The sequence below is a fragment of the Rutilus rutilus genome, assembly GCF_951802725.1.
Source record: "Rutilus rutilus genome assembly, chromosome: 11".
NCBI classification, from domain to species: Eukaryota; Metazoa; Chordata; class Actinopteri; order Cypriniformes; family Leuciscidae; genus Rutilus; species Rutilus rutilus.
Genome location: NC_140216.1, coordinates 41,671,031 through 41,691,106, shown reverse-complemented (window position 1 = coordinate 41,691,106; position 20,076 = coordinate 41,671,031). Strand labels below are relative to the sequence as shown.

Genomic DNA, 20,076 nt, shown 5'->3' with positions numbered 1-20,076 from the left:
CCGCGCTCAAGCGCAAGCATTAAACTTGCCGCAAAGCGCCGGCAAAAGTAGGCTAATGATATAATAAATGTATCTGAAAAAAATAACGAAGCATTTTAATTGTTTATTAATGAACTAGTCTTTTCAGTGTAGGCTGCCTGCACTGTATCTCCATACATCTCCGCTGTAATGTAGCCTAGATGCGCCTTTCATACAGACAGGATTACATTATCAGATGGTACCGTATTTGCTCCAATTCAGAGATCATGAAAGCGCGCCCTGTTTGTTTTATTTTATTTTACAAAGGCACACCGTTTTCTTGTTGTTGTGAGTTTACACAAATAAAAGTAGTTGCGACTGATGTATTATTATTTTCTGTATGACCAGAAATGATGGAGTATTTTAAGTTGTTTCCACTGTTGATAGGAAAATGCGAGTGATGGCACCGGCGCCTCCATCCATGTCATAGTGCGCGCTCCACACTCTGCACAAACACTTGGATATGCGCTTCATAATAGCAAACATTTATCTAGGTTAACGTTAGAGCGAGCGCCCATGACAGACGGATAATCCTCTTCATGTTTAACTAATCAAATTCTGTTGCATTTTATTGCGGCAGTTTGAAAAGGGCTGAAACACTTAGCCTACAGATAAACGCCCAACGCTGGTGTTTTTCTTTAAACAAATTCGTTTAGGCTTTAAAATAAATATTGTTTATGGGCTAATTAATGCCACAATAATTTGTTTATTTTATTGGCTACTTGTATTTTTCATTTTTGTTTTGCATTGAATACCATTGAATATTTGCATTGAATGCATTCAATCCATCCATCCTCCCATAGAAAGACACGTTAAGAGCCACCTATTTTCTTTATAATAAAGGGTTTCTATGGAAGGAAAACGCTTAACGTATAATTAAATGCATTGCGTTCATATTCTTTATCACTGAAGCTTTTTCTTTATTATAAGGGTGTATTATTCCATTAAAAAATGACTGTTTATAAGGTGACAATCCGTTATCTTGAAGATTTTTGTATTGTATTGTATCTTCTGTTATAAAGACGAAGATTGACATTTCGTTAATTAAACAAAATAAGAACACAATGTTGTAAAAAATAAACAACTTAGGCTATGTTCTGTTAGATGTGTTTTGACTACTTTTTGTTTAATTATATCTCAAGGTAATGAAGATATAGCATATTAACAAAAATAAATCTTATTAGGCCTATATAATATATCATATTAAAAAAAACTTATATATAAAATATAAAACATCCTAGCCTATATAAAATATATTTTCAAAAAAGGGCCTCATTGATTAATTTTGCATGATTGGGGGCTTCTATATTTGCTTAAGCTTTTTGAACGTGTGATAAAGGCGCGATAGGCTGTCAATTTTATGTGGATAAAGGCATATTTTGTACATGACTACACATGTCCTTATAAGGGCAAAAAAAGATGTTGTTTTAACGACATAAGATCTCGTTATTACGAGAAAAAGATGTCGTTTTAACGACATAAGATCTCGTTATTACGAGAAAAGATGTCGTTAAAACGACATAAGATCTCGTTATTACGACATAAGATCTCGTTAATACGACATAAGATCTCGTTATTACGACATAATTGGGAGGAAAAAATAATATGTATGTGGCAGCAATGCGTCACCGTAGCTTTCTGTTTGTTTGCGAGTCGAGTTTCCTTTCCAAAATGCTGGATTTGTTTGTTTGATTATGGCACATAATCCGCTCCATAGAAGGCCTACTGAATTATCTTTGTTGGTACTGTTATTAAAATGTAAAGTTAGCTTTTTACATGGATTGCTGACTATTATTTGTGGTGCTACTGCTATTGAGATGAATGGAAATACTAATGCAAAAATGCATAGCTCTCTCTGAGTAGCATAAACCTCCTTGGGATGCGCAAATAAACAGCGATGTTCGTTAGCACCACAGAGTCAATGTGTTTCACTTTTTTCAGTGAATTAACTCATCGATGGCTTACTTACGGCTGACTAAGCAAATAAGTTTAAATAGGCGAAAGTACTTGAAAACTTTTCATGATTGCATGCAAGTTAGTTAAATGTGTTAAGTTTGTGCTAATCTAATTGGTATTTCTTTATGTGGTGAACAAACGTTTATTTTATAAACCACATAAGACTGAAAATTTGTAGCCTATAGTATGTCCAAAGAGTCGATGTCATTTAGAACATTGTCTTTTTTCTATAGCTTGATAAAAGTCATGCTTATTTCACACAAAGATAGGCTAATTGGATCTGATATTCTTTCTTGTCATGAGACAAAATTGATTTAACCCTCTGGGGTCCTTCGTTTAACAGTCACAGTCAGGACCTTCGGGTCCAAATGGACCCAGAGGGCGGGATTAATATATATATATAAAAAAATCATATATATTTTATTTTTTACTTGTTTTTTATAATATTTTTTCTTTTCTTTTTTGGTGTTTTGAGATCATTTTATGATTTATAATTAATATTTATGCAATAATTATGACCCATTTTTTTCCCATTGAATATAATATAATTTTTTATTTATTTATTTTTATATTATTATTATTATTTTTTTTTTATTAAAGCTGTATTTAATTTTAGAGTCAAGCCTAGGCCTCATGAAAGCAATTTTTGAAATGAGATGGGTGCCAAAATTAGCTTTCATTTGTGTGTGTGTGTGTGTTCTTGTGTGTATAAGTGTGTGTGTCTGTTTTGCACTCTTGATGTCTTAGAGATTCACCCCTTCACTGTTGAGTCCTTTTTTTCTGCATCCTGGCTGATTTGTAGATTGTATGCACAAAAAAACTCTGTGTTTTCATATTTTTGACAATTTCCCATTCATTTCCTATGGGGGTCATTTTTGACCAAAGAGCAGAAGTGTGACGACCACTTAGCATGCTTGGATCATGACCTCAATATTTTTTGTGTGGTCACATACCTAATACCATAAAAGTCACCTAGTTTCGTAACATTCCGATGAAGCTGTGATTTAAAAAAATTCAAAACAGATTTTTGTAATCTGAATTTATTAGTGTGTATGTGTATAAAAGTGTGTTTGTGTGTGTGTGTGTGTATGTGTCTGTTTTGCACTCTTGATGTTTTATAGATTTACCCCTTCACTGTTGTGTGCTTTTTTCTGCATCCTGGCTGATTTGTAGATTGTACGCACAAAAAAACTCTGTATTGTCACATTTTTGCCAATTTCCCATTAATTTCCTATGGGGGTCCATTTGGACCCGAAGGTCCTGAGTGTGACTTTTTTTTTTACAACCACTTAGACTATTCAAATCCTGTCCCCAATTTTTTTGGGTGTTCATATACCAAGTACCAACAAAGTCACCAAATTTCAGACCATTCCGATGAAGCTATGATTTTTTAGATTTTTGGACCCGAAGGACCCCAGAGGGTTGAACAAAGCGTGTTATTTCTTGTTAACAGACGCTGCTAAGTATAACACACTGTTGCCATGATAAACAGAGCGTTGCTATGGACGCAGGATTCTAACCGTAGAGACGGAACGGACTATTTTCTTTAGCGGAAGCAATGCAATCATTTTTAAATCAATAAACTCTTTTTTAAATCAATATTTTGTGTCAAATTATTGATTTATTTGGTAGGTAGCCATGTAATAAGCGGGATAATGTATAGCGAGGCGGTTGTTAGCGAATAAAACCCCTTCAGGATTCAAGACCCCTCCGCCTGATCAGCCTGTCGGGATTGTATTCGCTGCGGTAACAACCGCCTCGCTCTACATTATCCCTTACATATCTTCTTCTAACTAACATTTGGATATTAAAATGGAATAAAACCGCACAATAAAAATAACTTGCTAGGTTAGCTGATTATGTTTAAAGTCCAAAGATATCGGCATCAGTTCAACAAGCGGATGTTTGTTTTGTTTTGTTTGTGCATGTGATGTTTGACATAAAGCCTGTTCGAAATCAAATGGAAAAACAATATAAATATAGTCTCACCTAAATATACAAGTGTATATTTCCTTCATAATCAGATCACACAGCAAATACATTACAGTCAACCAAAATAAAATGGTTTTATTAAACAAGTTTTTGATGAAGGCGCATATCCATTCTGAATAATAACCGTTAACTTTCTAGAAGGGTATAATAACAGGCATATTTCATAATTAAGCAATAATTTATTTGAAGTAAAAATATTTAATTGGGACTTTAACACAGTTGAGCTTTAGAAAAGCAGGTTCAATGAGGTTTACATATTAATCTCACAGTTCTTCTGTCTTTCTTCTAAATGTCCGTGCTGTTTTGAAGGGTTATTGAGCTCATATATCTGAGCGACTGATGATCAGGGCTGACGAAGAGCCTCAGTCATCCTCGTCTTCCTCGTCGGATGAAGAACGGGAGCGGTCCTGGCGGTAGCAGAGCGCGAGGGTGCGGAGCTGCTCCAGGGATTCGGTGAGCTCGCTGAACTCGGGCCCGTGTGAGAGAAAGCTCGGGGTCACGCGGCGCAGGTCCAGCGCAGAACAAGCTTTCTGCAGCTCAGACAGCTGGAGACCCACAGCAGGACCCGACTGAAGACTCGTCAGCACCGGGAGACTGGAGACCCGCTGAGGGGGAGCTGGGAGAGACACAGGAGAAGACAAGAACTGGAGTTAATCAGGGACGGAGAGAGAGAGAGAGAGACAGAGAGAGAGAGAAACAGAGAGAGTTTGTTGAAACTTGAGGGAGAGTAAATCATGGACTCTCCCTCAAGTCATCAAAGGTGTATATGACATTCTTCTTTCAGACGAACACATTCAGAGTTATATTAAAAAATGTCCTGGCTCTTCAGAGCTTTATAATGGGAATGAATGGAGCCTGAGGTCACTGACCTGATCAGAGGTCACTCTTCCACTGGTACTAGACTCGCGTACGCCCTTTACCGGAAGCCAGTGATTATAGTTAATAAAGTTATAAATATGGCTTCAGAAGGCCTTCATGAACCTCTGGAGTCGTATGGATTACTGTCATGATGGATGGATGCACTTTTTATGTCTTCGAAATCTCAGGCTCCATTCACTCCCATTATAAAGCTGGGAAGAGCCAGGACATTTATTAATATAACTCTGATTGTGTTCGTCTGAAAGAAGAATGTCATCTACACCTATGATGACTTGAGGGAGAGTAAATCATGGGCTAATTTTCATTATTGGGTGAACTATCCCTTTAAGATCAATAACTGTGTAAAGTTTATCAATATTGAATATGTTAATTTCAGCCTTAATCAGAAGACAGTAGTGTCATTATTAAGCTCAGCTCATTTCATGTTTTATTCTCATCTGATAGTGTCAGTGCAGTCAAATATAGAATATTACTGAAGTTCTTTAAAACCGACCCGATCAAGCCAGGGGCGACAGTGGCGGACACTAGAAACACTGTAAACGTGCACTGGGGCGACACTGGCACTATTCAATTCTCCAACATCCATAATGCATCTAAAGTCATTAATGCATTCTCAATATATATGATGCCACTTGGTAATATTATAAGAAAACATGGAATTAATTTCCACTGTTATGCTGATGACACTCAATTATATATTTCATCACGACCAGATGAAAACACTAAATTATCTAAATTGACAGAGTGTGTTAAAGATATAAAATACTGGATGACGTGTAAATTTCTGCTATTAAATTCAGATAAAACGGAGGTACTACTTATTGGTCCAAAAAACTGCCCACAAAACCTCTTACAATACAACTTTAATTTAGAAGGATGTCCTGTTACTTTATCCTCTACAGTAAAAGACCTGGGTGTTATACTCGACTGCAACTGAAAATAGACTGAAAATCATATTTCATATGTTACAAAAACAGCCTTTTTCCACCTTAGAAACATTGCTAAGCTACGTAACATGCTATCAGTTTCTGATGCAGAAAAGTTAGTTCATGCATTCATGACCTCGAGACTAGATTACTGTAATGCTTTATTAGCCGGTTGTCCTGCATCCTCAATAAACAAGCTACAGTTAGTGCAAAATGCCGCCGCTAGAGTTCTTACTAGATCAAGAAAATATGATCATATAACACCGATTTTAACATCACTGCATTGGTTACCTATAAAGCTCCGTATTAATTATAAAGTATTGCTACTGACCTATAAAGCCCTAAACGGCTTAGCTCCAGTCTATTTAACGGATCTTCTATCGCCCTATAATCCATCGCGCTCTTTAAGATCACTAAATTCGAGGCTTCTGGTCATTCCTAGGATATCTAAGTCCACTAAAGGAGGGAGGGCGTTTTCACATTTAGCTCCTAAACTCTGGAATGGCCTTCCTGATATTGTTTGAGGCTCAGACTCGCTGTCCCAGTTTAAAACTAGATTAAAGACGCATCTCTTTAGCCAAGCATTCACATAATGATGAACTTTTATATTACAGTTAAATCGGATAAAATGCATTAATATTATGAACAGAAGCTATGCTAATTATTTCCCATCTGCTTTTCTGTTGCTATCTCGGGACACTAGTATCCAGCCTCTAATGGAGACTTCAAATGCCCCAACACCCGTGAAGAGACGACTCGACGCCCGTGAAGAGACGACTCGACGCCCGTGAAGAGACGACTCGACGCCCGTGAAGAGACGACTCGACGCCCGTGAAGAGACGACTCGAAGCCCGTGAAGAGACGACTCGACGCCCGTGAAGAGACGACTCGACGCTCGTGAAGAGACGACTCTATGCCCGTGAAGAGACGACTCGACGCCCGTGAAGAGACGACTCGACGCCCGTGAAGAGACGACTCGACGCCCGTGAAGACTCGAAGCCCGTGAAGAGACGACTCGACGCCCGTGAAGAGACGACTCGACGCCCGTGAAGAGACGACTCGACGCCCGTGAAGAGACGACTCGACGCCCGTGAAGAGACGACTCGACGCCCGTGAAGAGACGACTCGACGCCCGTGAAGAGACCGACGCCCGTGAAGAGACGACTCGACGCCCGTGAAGAGACGACTCGACGCCCGTGAAGAGACGACTCGACGCCCGAGAAGAGACCGACGCCCGTGAAGAGACGACTCGACGCCCGTGAAGAGACGACTCGACGCCCGTGAAGAGACGACTCGACGCCCGTGAAGAGACGACTCGACGCCCGTGAAGAGACGACTCGAAGCCCGTGAAGAGACGACTCGACGCCCGTGAAGAGACGACTCGACGCCCGTGAAGAGACGACTCGACGCCCGTGAAGAGACGACTCGAAGCCCGTGAAGAGACGACTCGACGCCCGTGAAGAGACGACTCGAAGCCCGTGAAGAGACGACTCGACGCCCGTGAAGAGACGACTCGACGCCCGTGAAGAGACGACTCGACGCCCGTGAAGAGACGACTCGACGCCCGTGAAGAGACGACTCGACGCCCGTGAAGAGACGACTCGACGCCCGTGAAGAGACGACTCGACGCCCGTGAAGAGACGACTCGAAGCCCGTGAAGAGACGACTCGACGCCCGTGAAGAGACGACTCGACGCCCGTGAAGAGACGACTCGACGCATGTGAAGAGACGACTCGACGCCCGTGAAGAGACGACTCGACGCCCGTGAAGAGACGACTCGACGCCCGTGAAGAGACGACTCGACCCCCTTGAAGAGACGACTCGACGCCCGTGAAGAGACGACTCGAAGCCCGTGAAGAGACGACTCGAAGCCCGTGAAGAGACGACTCGACGCCCGTGAAGAGACGACTCGACGCCCGTGAAGAGACGACTCGACGCCCGTGAAGAGACGACTCGACGCCCGTGAAGAGACGACTCGACGCCCGTGAAGAGACGACTCGAAGCCCGTGAAGAGACGACTCGACGCCCGTGAAGAGACGACTCGACGCCAGCGATGCTATGTCCTAAATTAACACATGATTAACTAACTTTATTTCTCTATGTACATTTATGAAATGCAATTTCTGTAAAGCTGCTTTGAAACAATGTGTATTGTGAAAAGCGCTATACAAATAAATTTGAATTGAATTGAAGTCTCACACTTGTTTCATATCTCATGTATTGTCTTTTTTATTAAAGAGGATCTATTATACTTTTTCCCATGTTCACCTGTGTTCAGTGTGTAATGTTGATGTCTGACATGAAGAAGCTCCAGTTCTTCTCTATATCAGTGTCAGTGTTTCTGAACTCCTGAAACGCCTCCATTGTAGTCTTGAGTTTCTTCCGGGAATGAACCCGTCACAATATTCCTCATTATAATAATTCATACGCAGAATAAAGGGACGGGGCCTGGTTGAGTTAGTTAGTAGTGTGTGTAAACCACAGACTGTATATAATATGGACGTAGTCACGTCTGTGACGTCACCCGTAGTGTTTCTGAAGAGTGTTTTTGAAGCCCAAAGTGGGCGGAGCCGGCCGTCGCCATCTTGGCAGCGTCACTCCCGGATAACCGGAAACGTGCAGCGAGGCGGATTAGCTGAGGTGACGTGACGCTAACACAGCAGACAAACACTAGTAGTGACATCAGTGGCAATCCACCTGTCACTCAAGTGGCCAAGCCCTTAATTATGCAGAACTTTAAGGCTCAATATAATTTAAACGAATGAGTTATAAAAATATTCATCCCCCTCACAGTCGTCATGAAGGGCAACATTAGCTATATAGACCAAAACCACTTTTTGCACCAGACTGTAAACATGTTTCTCTCTGCTGTAAAGTTGGGCATTTTAACATGTGGGTCTATGGGACTGACTCTCTTCTGCAGCCGGCCTCTAGTGGCCAGTCCATGAACTGCAGTTTAAGAGATAGACAGAAAGTTTGCCGCTTAGTTGAAACTGGCGGTTATGGAAAGGGGCGGGACATTTCCAAAACACGCTCGAAGTGCTCGACCAATCAGAACACACTGCTCCAGCCGACCAATCAGAGCACAGTGTGCTTTTCAGAGGGAGGGGCTTCATAGAGACAGGAACTAAACAGAGCGATACTGACAGACTGGGAAGAGAGGAGCCGCAACAATGGAGAATATGAGGAGAATAATCAACATTCAAGCAGGAAAACCTGTTCTAGTAGAGACCAAACAAACAACATCAAGCAGTTTCCAGATGAGCTGGTGATTATAGAGCGGCACTCACTGTCAGCAGGATCAGACTGGTTCTGGAGGAAACCCTGCGGACCCAGAGCCGGACTGAAGATCTGTGGGAACGGAGGGGTGAGTTTACTGGGACTGGACAGCAGCTGCACCGCCCTGCAGACACACACACACACACACATCAGACTCAGACCAATGACAGCCGCTCAGAGCCGTACGGTTAGTGTGTGTCGGTCACTCACAGAGGGGATGATGGGTAACGTGACCTGACGTACGCCGCCAGCACGTCTTCTCCAGAGCGCTCGTAGTGCAGAGGACTGGGCGGCTCGACACCAGGGAGAACAGGACTGAGGACAACAATACTCACATCATCACATTTTTTACATTTGAACTAAACACATACATATACATTTCATGTAACAGAGAAAAAAAAAGAAAAAAGAATTCTCAGTATTTTACATTGATATTCAACACCACCTCTTTCATTAGTCTTCTATCGGCACCTAATATTCAAAGAGTTATTTTAATTATTATTGGTAACACTTTACCATAAGGTCTCATTTGTTAACATTAGTTAACATGAACTAACAATGTGCAATATTTTTATTCATCACTGTTAAAGTTACTAAAAAAACTAAACTAAGTTAAAGTTAGTAAAAATCTAATTGTTAAAAGTTTGTTCGCAGTGTATTAACCACTGTTAACTTTGGATTTAAAAAATGTATTAGTAAATGTAGAAATTTGCATTAAGATTAATAAATGCTGTGGAATTATTGTTGATTCATTGTTCATATTAACTAATGAAACCTTATTGTATAGTTTTACCATATTATTTATATGCCATTATAGTTTTTATTGATATTTTGAATGAGCTTTTATATGTATATTTTCCGTTTTCATTTAAAATTGTACTTTATTTTTTAGTCATATTATGTGCTTTTGTCATTTTTTTATTAGATTTAGAATTTTTTTTTCAATATTACTATTTAGATTAATTTATTTTCAGTTTAGTTTTATTTTTTTATCTATTTCCAATTAATCCTTAAACTTAAACTTGGTTTCCAAGGCAACATTTCAAATTTTAGTCTAGTTTTTCATCAAATATTTTTATTTTATTTCAGCCTTATTTCAATTAACAGAAATATTAATCGTTTCATTTGGTGGGTACAGCATTTTAAAATGAATTAAATTGCATTTTTAATTACAATTCAATTCCTAAATTTTAAAAGTAACAAAACTGGAGCAAAATCAGAATTTTAAGAAGCAGAATTTAAATGAAATGGCATTAACATGAATGAATATAATTGCGGTTTTTTAAGTTGGCATGAAATAAAAATGTCTAAATGCATGTTATTGATTATATTGTGAACAATTTGTCCATGGATATATTAAAATGTTTTTGACCCAATAATGTTTAATCAAAATGTCATACTCAATCACTTAAACCCCGCCCCTTTCTTATGAGTGCCACGCCCACATCACAACACCCAATCAACGACTGATGCACAGAACCAAGTCCCGCCCAACATATTTTTCATTTTTGATAATCCGCTACACTTGAATGTACTTCACAATGCAGAAGAAAAGATATGAAGTTGCTACTTCCATTTTATCACAATATTTGAAATAATAATAATAGTAGACAGTTTTCTGGTGCTGTTTCGCTTGCTTTCTTTTTGATAGTTTTTCCATAAGATGTAATAATGTATTAATTACTAATTACATTTATTAAGGAATAATGTTTTAATGTTACTTTAAAACTAATGCTCCTCAACACCAGGATATTTGGAGGTTAAACAAACGAACTACAGCTAAATATAACATTGTAACATATATATATATATAACTAAAATAGTCCTCTCACCTGACTAAACTCTGCCCGTCTAAACCTTTCAGAGTCACTGATTGGCCGAAACAGCGTCCGTCGCCGAGCTCAGGACACGCTGAAAGGGGTTTCCACGGTAACACATCCGAAAAAGCATCCAGAGCCTCAGGGAGGCAGCTGCCGTGCATCATGGGAAACGGCACAGAGCCATACGCTGAAACCACCTGGAAAACACAGTCGCATGAAGTCAGGAACGATATTCTGTGACGTCATTTCCAACAAAATCAGGCCAAAGCAAAGTTCGTGGAGCTGGAAACGGCTTGTCAAAGGGAGCTAGCGCGGCACGATTCTGGACAGACAACTACACAAAATAACATGTCATTTACTAGAGGTTCTGGCAAAATGTTAATTGCTGCAGTTTATTTAAAATGTTTAATGAATCTGAATGGATTATTAAAAATGGGTTTGAATGAATCATTCAATGATTCACTCAAAAATACTTCAATGTTTCATTGCTGAAAGAATCAGCATTTTTAAATGAATCTCTTGAATGAATGATTCAATGACTTGATTTTTTCATTACTGGATGAAAAATGTAATGATTCAATGTCAAATGCATGTGTAAACAGTCACCTGTCGCCACCTACTGGTGTAACGACGTAACTGATACATAATTTGAAGCGGCAAGTTACTTTCAAAAGGTGATTTGCTCTATTTTGATCGCTACCGTAGACATCAGTGTTTATACCTGAAATATAAACTTTTGAAAATGTATTTTTTTTTTTTTCAATGTTTTAATAGACACAGCTGAACCGCTGTCATATCGAGATCGCAATCTTTTAACGATTAATCGTGCAGCTCTACTGTGAGTATATCAGGGCCTTTAGAGTAAGAATGAACTTTATTGTTATAGTTCTCACCCTTGGTGTGAGCAGACCTTTACACTAACAGGAGAATCTGTTTCGACTGAAATAATGAAGCTGTGCATTAAACTGGAATCACACACACCTTCCTCCCCGAGGCGGTGAGAGCGTCAGAGAGCTGCCACATCGGGGAACTGCCCTGGCCCAATCTATACGACACCGTCATGCAGTCCAGAGCCAGAGCCAGCACTGAGCTGGAGTGAAACCACAGCGTCGGCTGAGGGGGGGGGGGGAGGGAGAGAGAGAGAGAGAGAGAGAGAGAGGGAGAGAGAGAGAGAGAGAGAGATCAGCAGATACTGTATAAATGAACATAAAAACATCAGATCCTGAATAAATGAAAAGATCAGCATTATTTTAGTATCACTGATCAGTGTTAATATTTGGAATTGATTTTATTGTAACATTTTCCGCTTTCATTTAAATTGTAGTTAATGTTTAGTAACACATTTTTGTTTTTGTACAAAATTTGTCTAGTTTTTATTAGGGATGCATTGAAATTCCGGCTCCTGAAATGTTTTTGCCGAAACAGCTATTTTCGGTTTCGGTTTTCAATTCAATTCAATTATTGTGATTTGATTTAATATTGACTAATTTAAATAAATATTAGGTAGGCTACACAAGATAGGCATTAATTTTTCTTAAGAAAAAAACAACTCACCTAATGCTGTAAACATACAGAGAGATATATAATGCGTTTTTTTATTATAATAACAACTTTATTTAATGATATAAGTAAAAACATAATAAATATGTAATATAGAGCACATATTTAGCAAAATACTCTCTATAGCTCTTTTTTTCTAGCCAACTAACGTGCTATAGCCTATATTATGGTCATCAAATGGCTTTCCTGAGGTAAATGTTATGTGACATAATTGTTCTCCAGCTGTTTTATTGACCCATTTGTTTCACTGATTGGTCGATATTATGTATGATGAATATACATTTCGTTAATTTTACTGTATCTTTCAACATTGTTCATTCATGTTTATTTACTAGCTAGAGATGATAGGTTCACCTGCCGCTAGGAATCTGTCCTGTCCACTGATCTATATAATGTCATTCTATATAGATCAGTGGTCGCGTCACATTTACAAGCGCCAAAACCGTATTTACTGTTTGAATTTCGTAATAAAAGTGACAGAATCTGAGAGCTGAGGTTTTTTTATATCATAAGTAACTGCTCTGTCTAGTCTGTCGGTCTCCGTGTCCTCTTTGCTTCGCGATTTTTCTGTGCGTGAGAAAATAGATGTGTGTCGTGAGAGTGTGTGAAAAGTGTCAATTGCGTGTGTCTCATGGTGAATGCGTGAGAGTTGGCAGCTCTGAAGCTAACTGCGAACTGGTTCACTTCCTGCACAAGACCCGCCCTCCTCTCTAGCAATTGGCTAAGACAACCTAATATCATGCTCCCATTGGCTGTGACAGCTGTGCGCGCTGACTCTTGAATCAAGGTGGTAGGTTGAAGAGGACCGGTGTGTTATTCAAGTCAGATTAGGGCCTGTTCACATATCGCGTCTTTTGCGCGCTCAAGTTCGTTATTTCAAATGTAGCCGCGCGGTATGCACGCTCATTTTTTCAAGCGCGTCCGCGCCCATTTTTTTCAAACGCGTCCGCGCCGATGGTGCCTCCGACTGTAATTTGCAGCCTGATAAATAAATTTTGCATGCGCCGGAGGCCGGACCTGCCCTCAAGCCGGAATACTTTAAGCCCTGTTGTGGTGTTAAATAAGGATCATTTCAGGGGTATTACATTTTTTGTCATTTATTTCAGTAGGGATGCACCGATATGAACATTTGGGCCGATACTGATAACCGATAATTCTTCAGATTTGAGAGCCGATAACAGATATATAGGCCGATAAATCTAAATCCAGATTTGTATATATTTTTTTAAAGCCTGATTACAAAAACAAAATTGTCTCCATTAAAAGACACGTCCAAAAACACACAGTTGTAAAGTTCTCATTATAATGTTATGCAGCCGATTTGACACTTGCACACCTTTTTTGAAGGGATTTCAATCATATTTCCAGCAATTCAAAATCATCATGTTGAAGAGTCGCATCTGAAGAGTCTCAGCTGGAGGGAATAATGCACTATTTATCGGCTTTAATATATCGGCCACATTTTCTTATCAGGCCAATAACCATAACATAAAAAAATTAACATATATCGGCCAAAAATGTTTTTATGGATTTAGTTAACTGTAACTGTGAAACGTTTCCGGTGAATGAAAGCGGCTTACGTCACAGTTGAGCAGCGGGAACGCTGTGGGCGGAGGTGGACGTCTGCCCAGGCCCCCCCTCAGGGTCAAAGGGCAGAAGAAAGAGCTGTGATTGGCCATTTGGAGCGTCCCTAACGCACAGTTCAACATGTGGTACAAGTCCAACACAGAGCTCTGTCAGGCGGAGACACAACAAGATCACACACTTTAACACATGCAACCATAAGATGCAGATGAAGCGACGTTAAGTTGAAGATGAATGATGCTCTCACCGTGTCTGGGTGATTGACAGGTGCCACGCCCCAGGTGAGGATGCCACGACCTCCGTAAGAGTCCTGCAACAACTCTGTGACCTTCGACCCCAAGCCCGAAAAGCCGTCAGCAAGGTCACACAACACCTGGAAACCCTGAGCGGGAGAAAAGCAGAGAGGGACGCTTATATTCACATTTATACTCTTGACAGATGGTTTCACACTTATATATATATATAAATATACTTATATTATAAAATATTATAATGCATAATATATGTATTTTATGTACATAAAACTTTGCGTTCGCTCATAAAATTTCCGTTCCCCAGAGAAACTTTTGATTCTTAAAATTTTGACATTCAGCGCCGTCAAAATAAAAGTCCCGTTTCCGACACAAACAGAAAAACTTTGGCTGATGCTGATATTAAAATAACATCTCATATTTCTATTAATGCCAGGAGCTTCATAAATATGAACACCACACTCAGGTCACATGACCCCTGTGGTGTAAATCCAGCTTTTAATGTTGTTTATGTGTCTATGTGGTGTTTTTAATACGCTTTATGTGTAAATTCATAAGTCGACACCATTGCTGAGTATTTCCTCCTTAAAACTGCAGTGAACCAAAGACAGTCTCAAAAACACGCTTTGAAATCGCTGGTGTTTCTGACGTCACAAACTACCTTGTAACCAATCAGATCAACGTGTGATCGTCAACCAGTGGATCTCTGAGCTGAGTGAGTGAGTGGAGGCGGGGCTCATTTGCATATTCATAGAACCGCGCATACTAAATGAGGCAAGGGTGTCGAGTTACATTTAAGATAGTTTAAGATATTTTTTTCAAGGAAATTTTGTAATTTTGGTGATTAAAGAAGAGTTTTAAGGAATACATTTATTGACTACAGGGGGACTTTAAATTTAAAGGTGTTTCCTTTGATTTTGAGCTGGCAGGTTTCCTGAGATTCCCCTAGTGTTGTTTTGTAGTGGCTGATGTAAGTGTGTGTGTGTGTTACCTGCAGATAGTCACACTCCTCCACGAAGAAGTGCAGTCGATCCTCCAGATCCTCCAGCACTGGACCCTGTAAGAGCGCCTCCCCCTGGCCGAACGCTTCCAGACGCTCAGATTCACTGAACACACACACACACACACAGGAACAAAACCAAAACGTTTTATCATCGACCGTAACTAATTAATTTAGCTAACGTATCTTAATTATGTCAGTGTCTATTTATAGCGTGCCTTCTAGAACTGCGCGATTAATCGTTAAAAGATTGCGATCTCGATTCAAACACCCATGTGATCATATTACTAAATGACAGCGATTTGGCTCTGTGTCTATTAAACCTTTGTCCGATCACACTTATTCAGATCTGAGCCGGAAACTAACGTGACGCTGATTAAAATAAAGATTGTATCGATTACATCGTTACACCAGTAGGTGGCGACAAGTGACTGTTAAAAACTGCATTTGTCATTCAATCATTCATTCAACAGTTCAAGCGACTCGTGAACCGATCATCTCGTCCTCGTCACTGCGAGTTACAGCAGCAAACACACATCATTGAACATCAGACGGTGTTGAAGGATACAGGACAACTTCCTGAAATCAATCATGTCTCATGTAAAAAAAATCTTGGCTCTTGAACTTCTGAATGCAAACTGGTGTTCAGTAATGTGAAGCATCAGTCACTGAACTGACCGTTCGCGAAGACCCGCCCCCTTTAGTTACTGTTGCTATGTCCCATAAGCCACGCCTCTCTCACACCACATGTTCTCACGCAGTGAAACACACATCGCGGAGCAGAGAAACTGACGACACACTGACAGACAGGACAGACCAGCTTACTTTATAATGAAACAAAGTCTCAACTTTCATCTCTTCCTTCTAGTTCATTTATAGCATCAAATAAACATGAATGAACATCAGAATGTTGCTTTAACCGCGGAAAGACGTCAGTACACCCTGTTTTTCACGTTCAAATCCTCCAACGTTAATCTACTAACTCTCCTGAGCGCTTTGTCGGACAAAAAGGGCGTATTATGATTGGTCAGATCGCCTGTCAATCACTCACCCGTCATGGTTGTACTGGTTAATGACGGAGATGGTGCGCGGGTGAAGATGGATCCGCAGGAAGTCTGACCACACCCTCACGCTTCCCTCCAGCCTATAGGATTTCTGTATCCGCTCCAGACTGCTGTTCACCGTCGCCATGGCAACGCTCGATCCTTCAGGAAAACACACATTATTCCCACAATTAGGGCTGGGCAATACAGAGTAAACACGTACTGTAAAACAAATAATAATATTCTGACATTTTCATCCCTTCGAGAAGCTGTTTTGCTTTTGTAATGAGATATAAGTGAAGCTCATTCTATTAAATGAGAACAGAAAATGTAGGATGAGACTTATTTTTTGGATCGATAGAAAGAAATAAGAGGGACTGATGATGTCAGATGAAAGGGGTTATTATATTTTAGTGAAAAATATGATGCTTTTCTTTAAAATAACACGCATGAATTTTTCATTCCTGTAGAGAAACATCAAGCCAGTGATTTCAGCAGCATTACTCTTCTATTATAGCTTATGTTCATATTTTGAATTCGATTTTATAGATTTGTTTTAGTAATTTTGTTGTGTTTGTTATTTTAATTCGTTTTATATATTTTTTTTTAAATATGTCTAATAAGTTTGTATTAATTTTATTACTTTTATTTATTTTAGTACTTCAAGTCTGAGATTTTATTTATATATTTTCTGTTTTTACTGTAATTCTAATTAACGTTAATAGAACATTTTTCTTAATTATTAGTTATTTTAATTTCTTTTAAATGCAGTTTTTATTAATTTTACTTATGAGTTTTAGTTATTTAAGCACTTCAAGTTAATTCAATAAAAATGTTATATTTTTCACTATAATTTTAGTTAAAGTCTTAATAATTTGGTCGAGTTTTACAGTTTTATTAGTTTTATTTTTTAAATATGTCTAATTAGTTTTTATAAATTCTATTAGTTTAAGCTATTTTAGTACTTCAAGTCTGAATTTTATTTTATTTTTACATTTCCTGTTCTCACTGTAATTCTAGTTGATGCTTTAGTCATTTTTTTTGTGTGTTTTTGTCATTTTTATAATTTTTTTGTCAATATAGTTTTTATTAATTGTATTTATTAGTTTCAGTTTTAGTTATTTTAGTACATCAAATTAAACTAAACTAAAATGAGAAATATTGCCTTAGCAAAAAAAGTTATTTTTTATATAAGTTTTATTTATTTATTTTTTAAATAAGCATTTATTTTGTTTCAAGTAACAAAAATGAATGGTTTTAGCTAATGATAATAATCTTGCATCATGGGTTTGATTCCCAGGGAAAGCATGAACTGATAATACACACACACCTTCAATGCAGTGCAAGTCACTGGATAAAAGCATTAATGTAAATGTTTATAACAAGAGCCGGGACACAAATCAAGCCGTTGAACGGTTGATACACACCTGAGCAGCGATCCACCGCAGAGGGAGGACACGTGAACCCTGGATCTGCTGGTGAACCTCCCGTCTACACACACACACACACAGAAGAGTCACTCTCAGATATTCACATGCTTTCAAAAACCCTGTTGAGTTACACACACTCACATCTATATTGTCGAGATCCTGTAGGAAAGGGTTTTTGGTGGGAGGACTTTCTTTGTGGGTCATAATCTCTCCTTTCCTAAGAGAAACACATCCAGCTTTTAATCAGACTCCACACACACACACACACACACACACACAGACAGAAACCGTGAAGACTGTGTGTTTTACCATGTGAAGGTGGTGTTTTCATTCTCCGTGTCGTACAGACTGCCCTGCTTCCTCAGCGTCTGAAGACTTCCTGAAGACATCAACACACACATCACACACATCAACATCACAACACTGCATTCATACATTACATAATCCAACCATCATTATCGGTGTCTGCGTCTCCATCCAGGGTTTTTTATGCGATATCCTGAAATGTGCATAAAAATACGTAGATGGAAGATAAGCTAATGTCATCATCAAACTGCAATAATATAATTAATGAATTAATTTCAGTGATGTAATTACCACAAAGCAATTAAATATTGTTTTTTTTCTTATTCATTTTATAATTGACTATGTATCTTTATATTTTTATAAATGATGTTGGATTCATTTAATATGGAAGCTTGTTTCCGCCACAGAATAAAACATTTTAAAAGATAATTGTGACTTTTTACATCTTGACTTTATTTCTCAGAATTCTGACTTTATAAAATCGCAATTGTGACTTTATATCACGCAATTCTGACTATATAACACACAACTGTGACTATATCATGCAATTATGGCTATATAACACACATTTGTGACTTTATATCATGCAATTGAGAGAAACAAGTGGTGGAAACAAGCTTCCAGAATTTAATTACTGGTGTACAAGCGAAAACATTTTGCATTTTTAAATCTGATTTGAGGCAGGACTCAGGATCAGACTCCGGTACCTTTGAGGTCCATGGCGATGAGTCGAGGTGTGTATGTCACATGACCACCCAGCGTTCGACCCTCTCTGAACATCACGTCACTCTGAAGCTCACCCGCCGGCTCCACCGCGTCATACACCAGACCCGCATCCTACACACACACACACACACACACACACACACACACACACACACACACACACACACACACACGTGCTTTACTAAGTCTGTTTTAGATGGCTTTAACATGGTACTTTAAAGTCATGAATTTTAAGTCCCCCAGTAGTCAATAACTGTATCCTTTAAAACTCACCAAAATTACATGAAAACATTTCTTTATGCCTTATAATATCTTGAATGTAACTCGACACCCTTGCCTCATTTAGTATGCACGGTTCTATGAATATGCAAATTAGCCCCGCCTCCACTCACTCACTCAGCTCAGAGATCCACTGGTTGACGATCACACGTTGATCTGATTGGTTACAAGGTAGTTTGTGACGTCAGAAACACCAGCGATTTCAAAGCGTGTGTTTGAGACTGTCTTTGGTTCACTGCAGTTTTAAGGAGGAAATACTCAGCAATGGTGTCGACTTATGAACTTACACATGCTTTGTCTTAAAGCAGATTAAAAACACCACATAGACATACAGGCTAAGAATATTAAAAGCTTGTTTTTCACCACAGGGGGACTTTAATAAAAAAGAATGTGCACGGAAAAATAATTTAGAATAAATAATGAAATACTCCATAAAAAAAATAAGAAAAGTCCATTTTGAAATCATGGTGATTTTAAAGGTTTCAAAGCCACGTCTCCTCCAAGGTATGGAAATACATATGTTGACAGGCAGGCAGGACATCCAATCAGTGCACTCGGACCGAATGATTGGTCGAACATTTTCTGGTCCTGAGACTTCCACAGACAGGTTTTTAATATTTGGACCACTTCTATTATTGACTGCTATCAGGATGTGAAGAGAGCTTCAACCAGAATAACAAAAAGTGTTTCTGAAACCTTTAAGCCAGGGTACTGAATAATTACCATATTTACATGGTATTTCAAAGAACATCAAGGTATTACATGGTCATAAACACTAGCACCATGACAATGCACAAAATCATAGCACTTTTTAGAAGTGTAACGTTACTTACTACAATTATTGCTGTAAACTCATAAATGAATACGCAATCTCCTTCAAACAGAGGTAGAAGCTGTCAGGTTGTTTCTGACATTTTGTTTAATTTCTTTTCACACACAGTGATGTCCGGTTTCTTCAGCCTCGTAATGTATCCGTTATTAAACATCCTCACCTGCAAGTTCCACCAATGTGTCCCGACAAAGTTGG

At 38.9% G+C, this 20,076-nt stretch overlaps 1 protein-coding gene across 1 annotated transcript in view; it reads right to left on the bottom strand.

Moving 5' to 3' along the window:
- Positions 1 to 4,020: 4,020 nt before the first annotated feature.
- The window catches only part of msto1 (misato mitochondrial distribution and morphology regulator 1), a 16,328-nt gene continuing 272 nt past the window's right edge, over positions 4,021 to 20,076 (bottom strand). The window contains exons 1-14 of the mRNA XM_084423240.1: positions 20,042 to 20,076; positions 18,752 to 18,881; positions 18,048 to 18,117; positions 17,880 to 17,955; positions 17,736 to 17,799; positions 16,317 to 16,470; positions 15,257 to 15,371; positions 14,262 to 14,396; positions 14,011 to 14,163; positions 11,852 to 11,983; positions 10,883 to 11,067; positions 9,261 to 9,365; positions 9,062 to 9,174; positions 4,021 to 4,582 (exon numbers count right to left, since the gene is read on the bottom strand). The exon at positions 20,042 to 20,076 is cut by the window's right edge and continues 272 nt beyond it. Of these exons, the coding sequence (XP_084279366.1) occupies positions 4,329 to 4,582; positions 9,062 to 9,174; positions 9,261 to 9,365; positions 10,883 to 11,067; positions 11,852 to 11,983; positions 14,011 to 14,163; positions 14,262 to 14,396; positions 15,257 to 15,371; positions 16,317 to 16,470; positions 17,736 to 17,799; positions 17,880 to 17,955; positions 18,048 to 18,117; positions 18,752 to 18,881; positions 20,042 to 20,076 (1,721 nt within the window). The 3' untranslated portion in view covers positions 4,021 to 4,328. The remainder of the gene's footprint in view (positions 4,583 to 9,061; positions 9,175 to 9,260; positions 9,366 to 10,882; positions 11,068 to 11,851; positions 11,984 to 14,010; positions 14,164 to 14,261; positions 14,397 to 15,256; positions 15,372 to 16,316; positions 16,471 to 17,735; positions 17,800 to 17,879; positions 17,956 to 18,047; positions 18,118 to 18,751; positions 18,882 to 20,041) is intronic.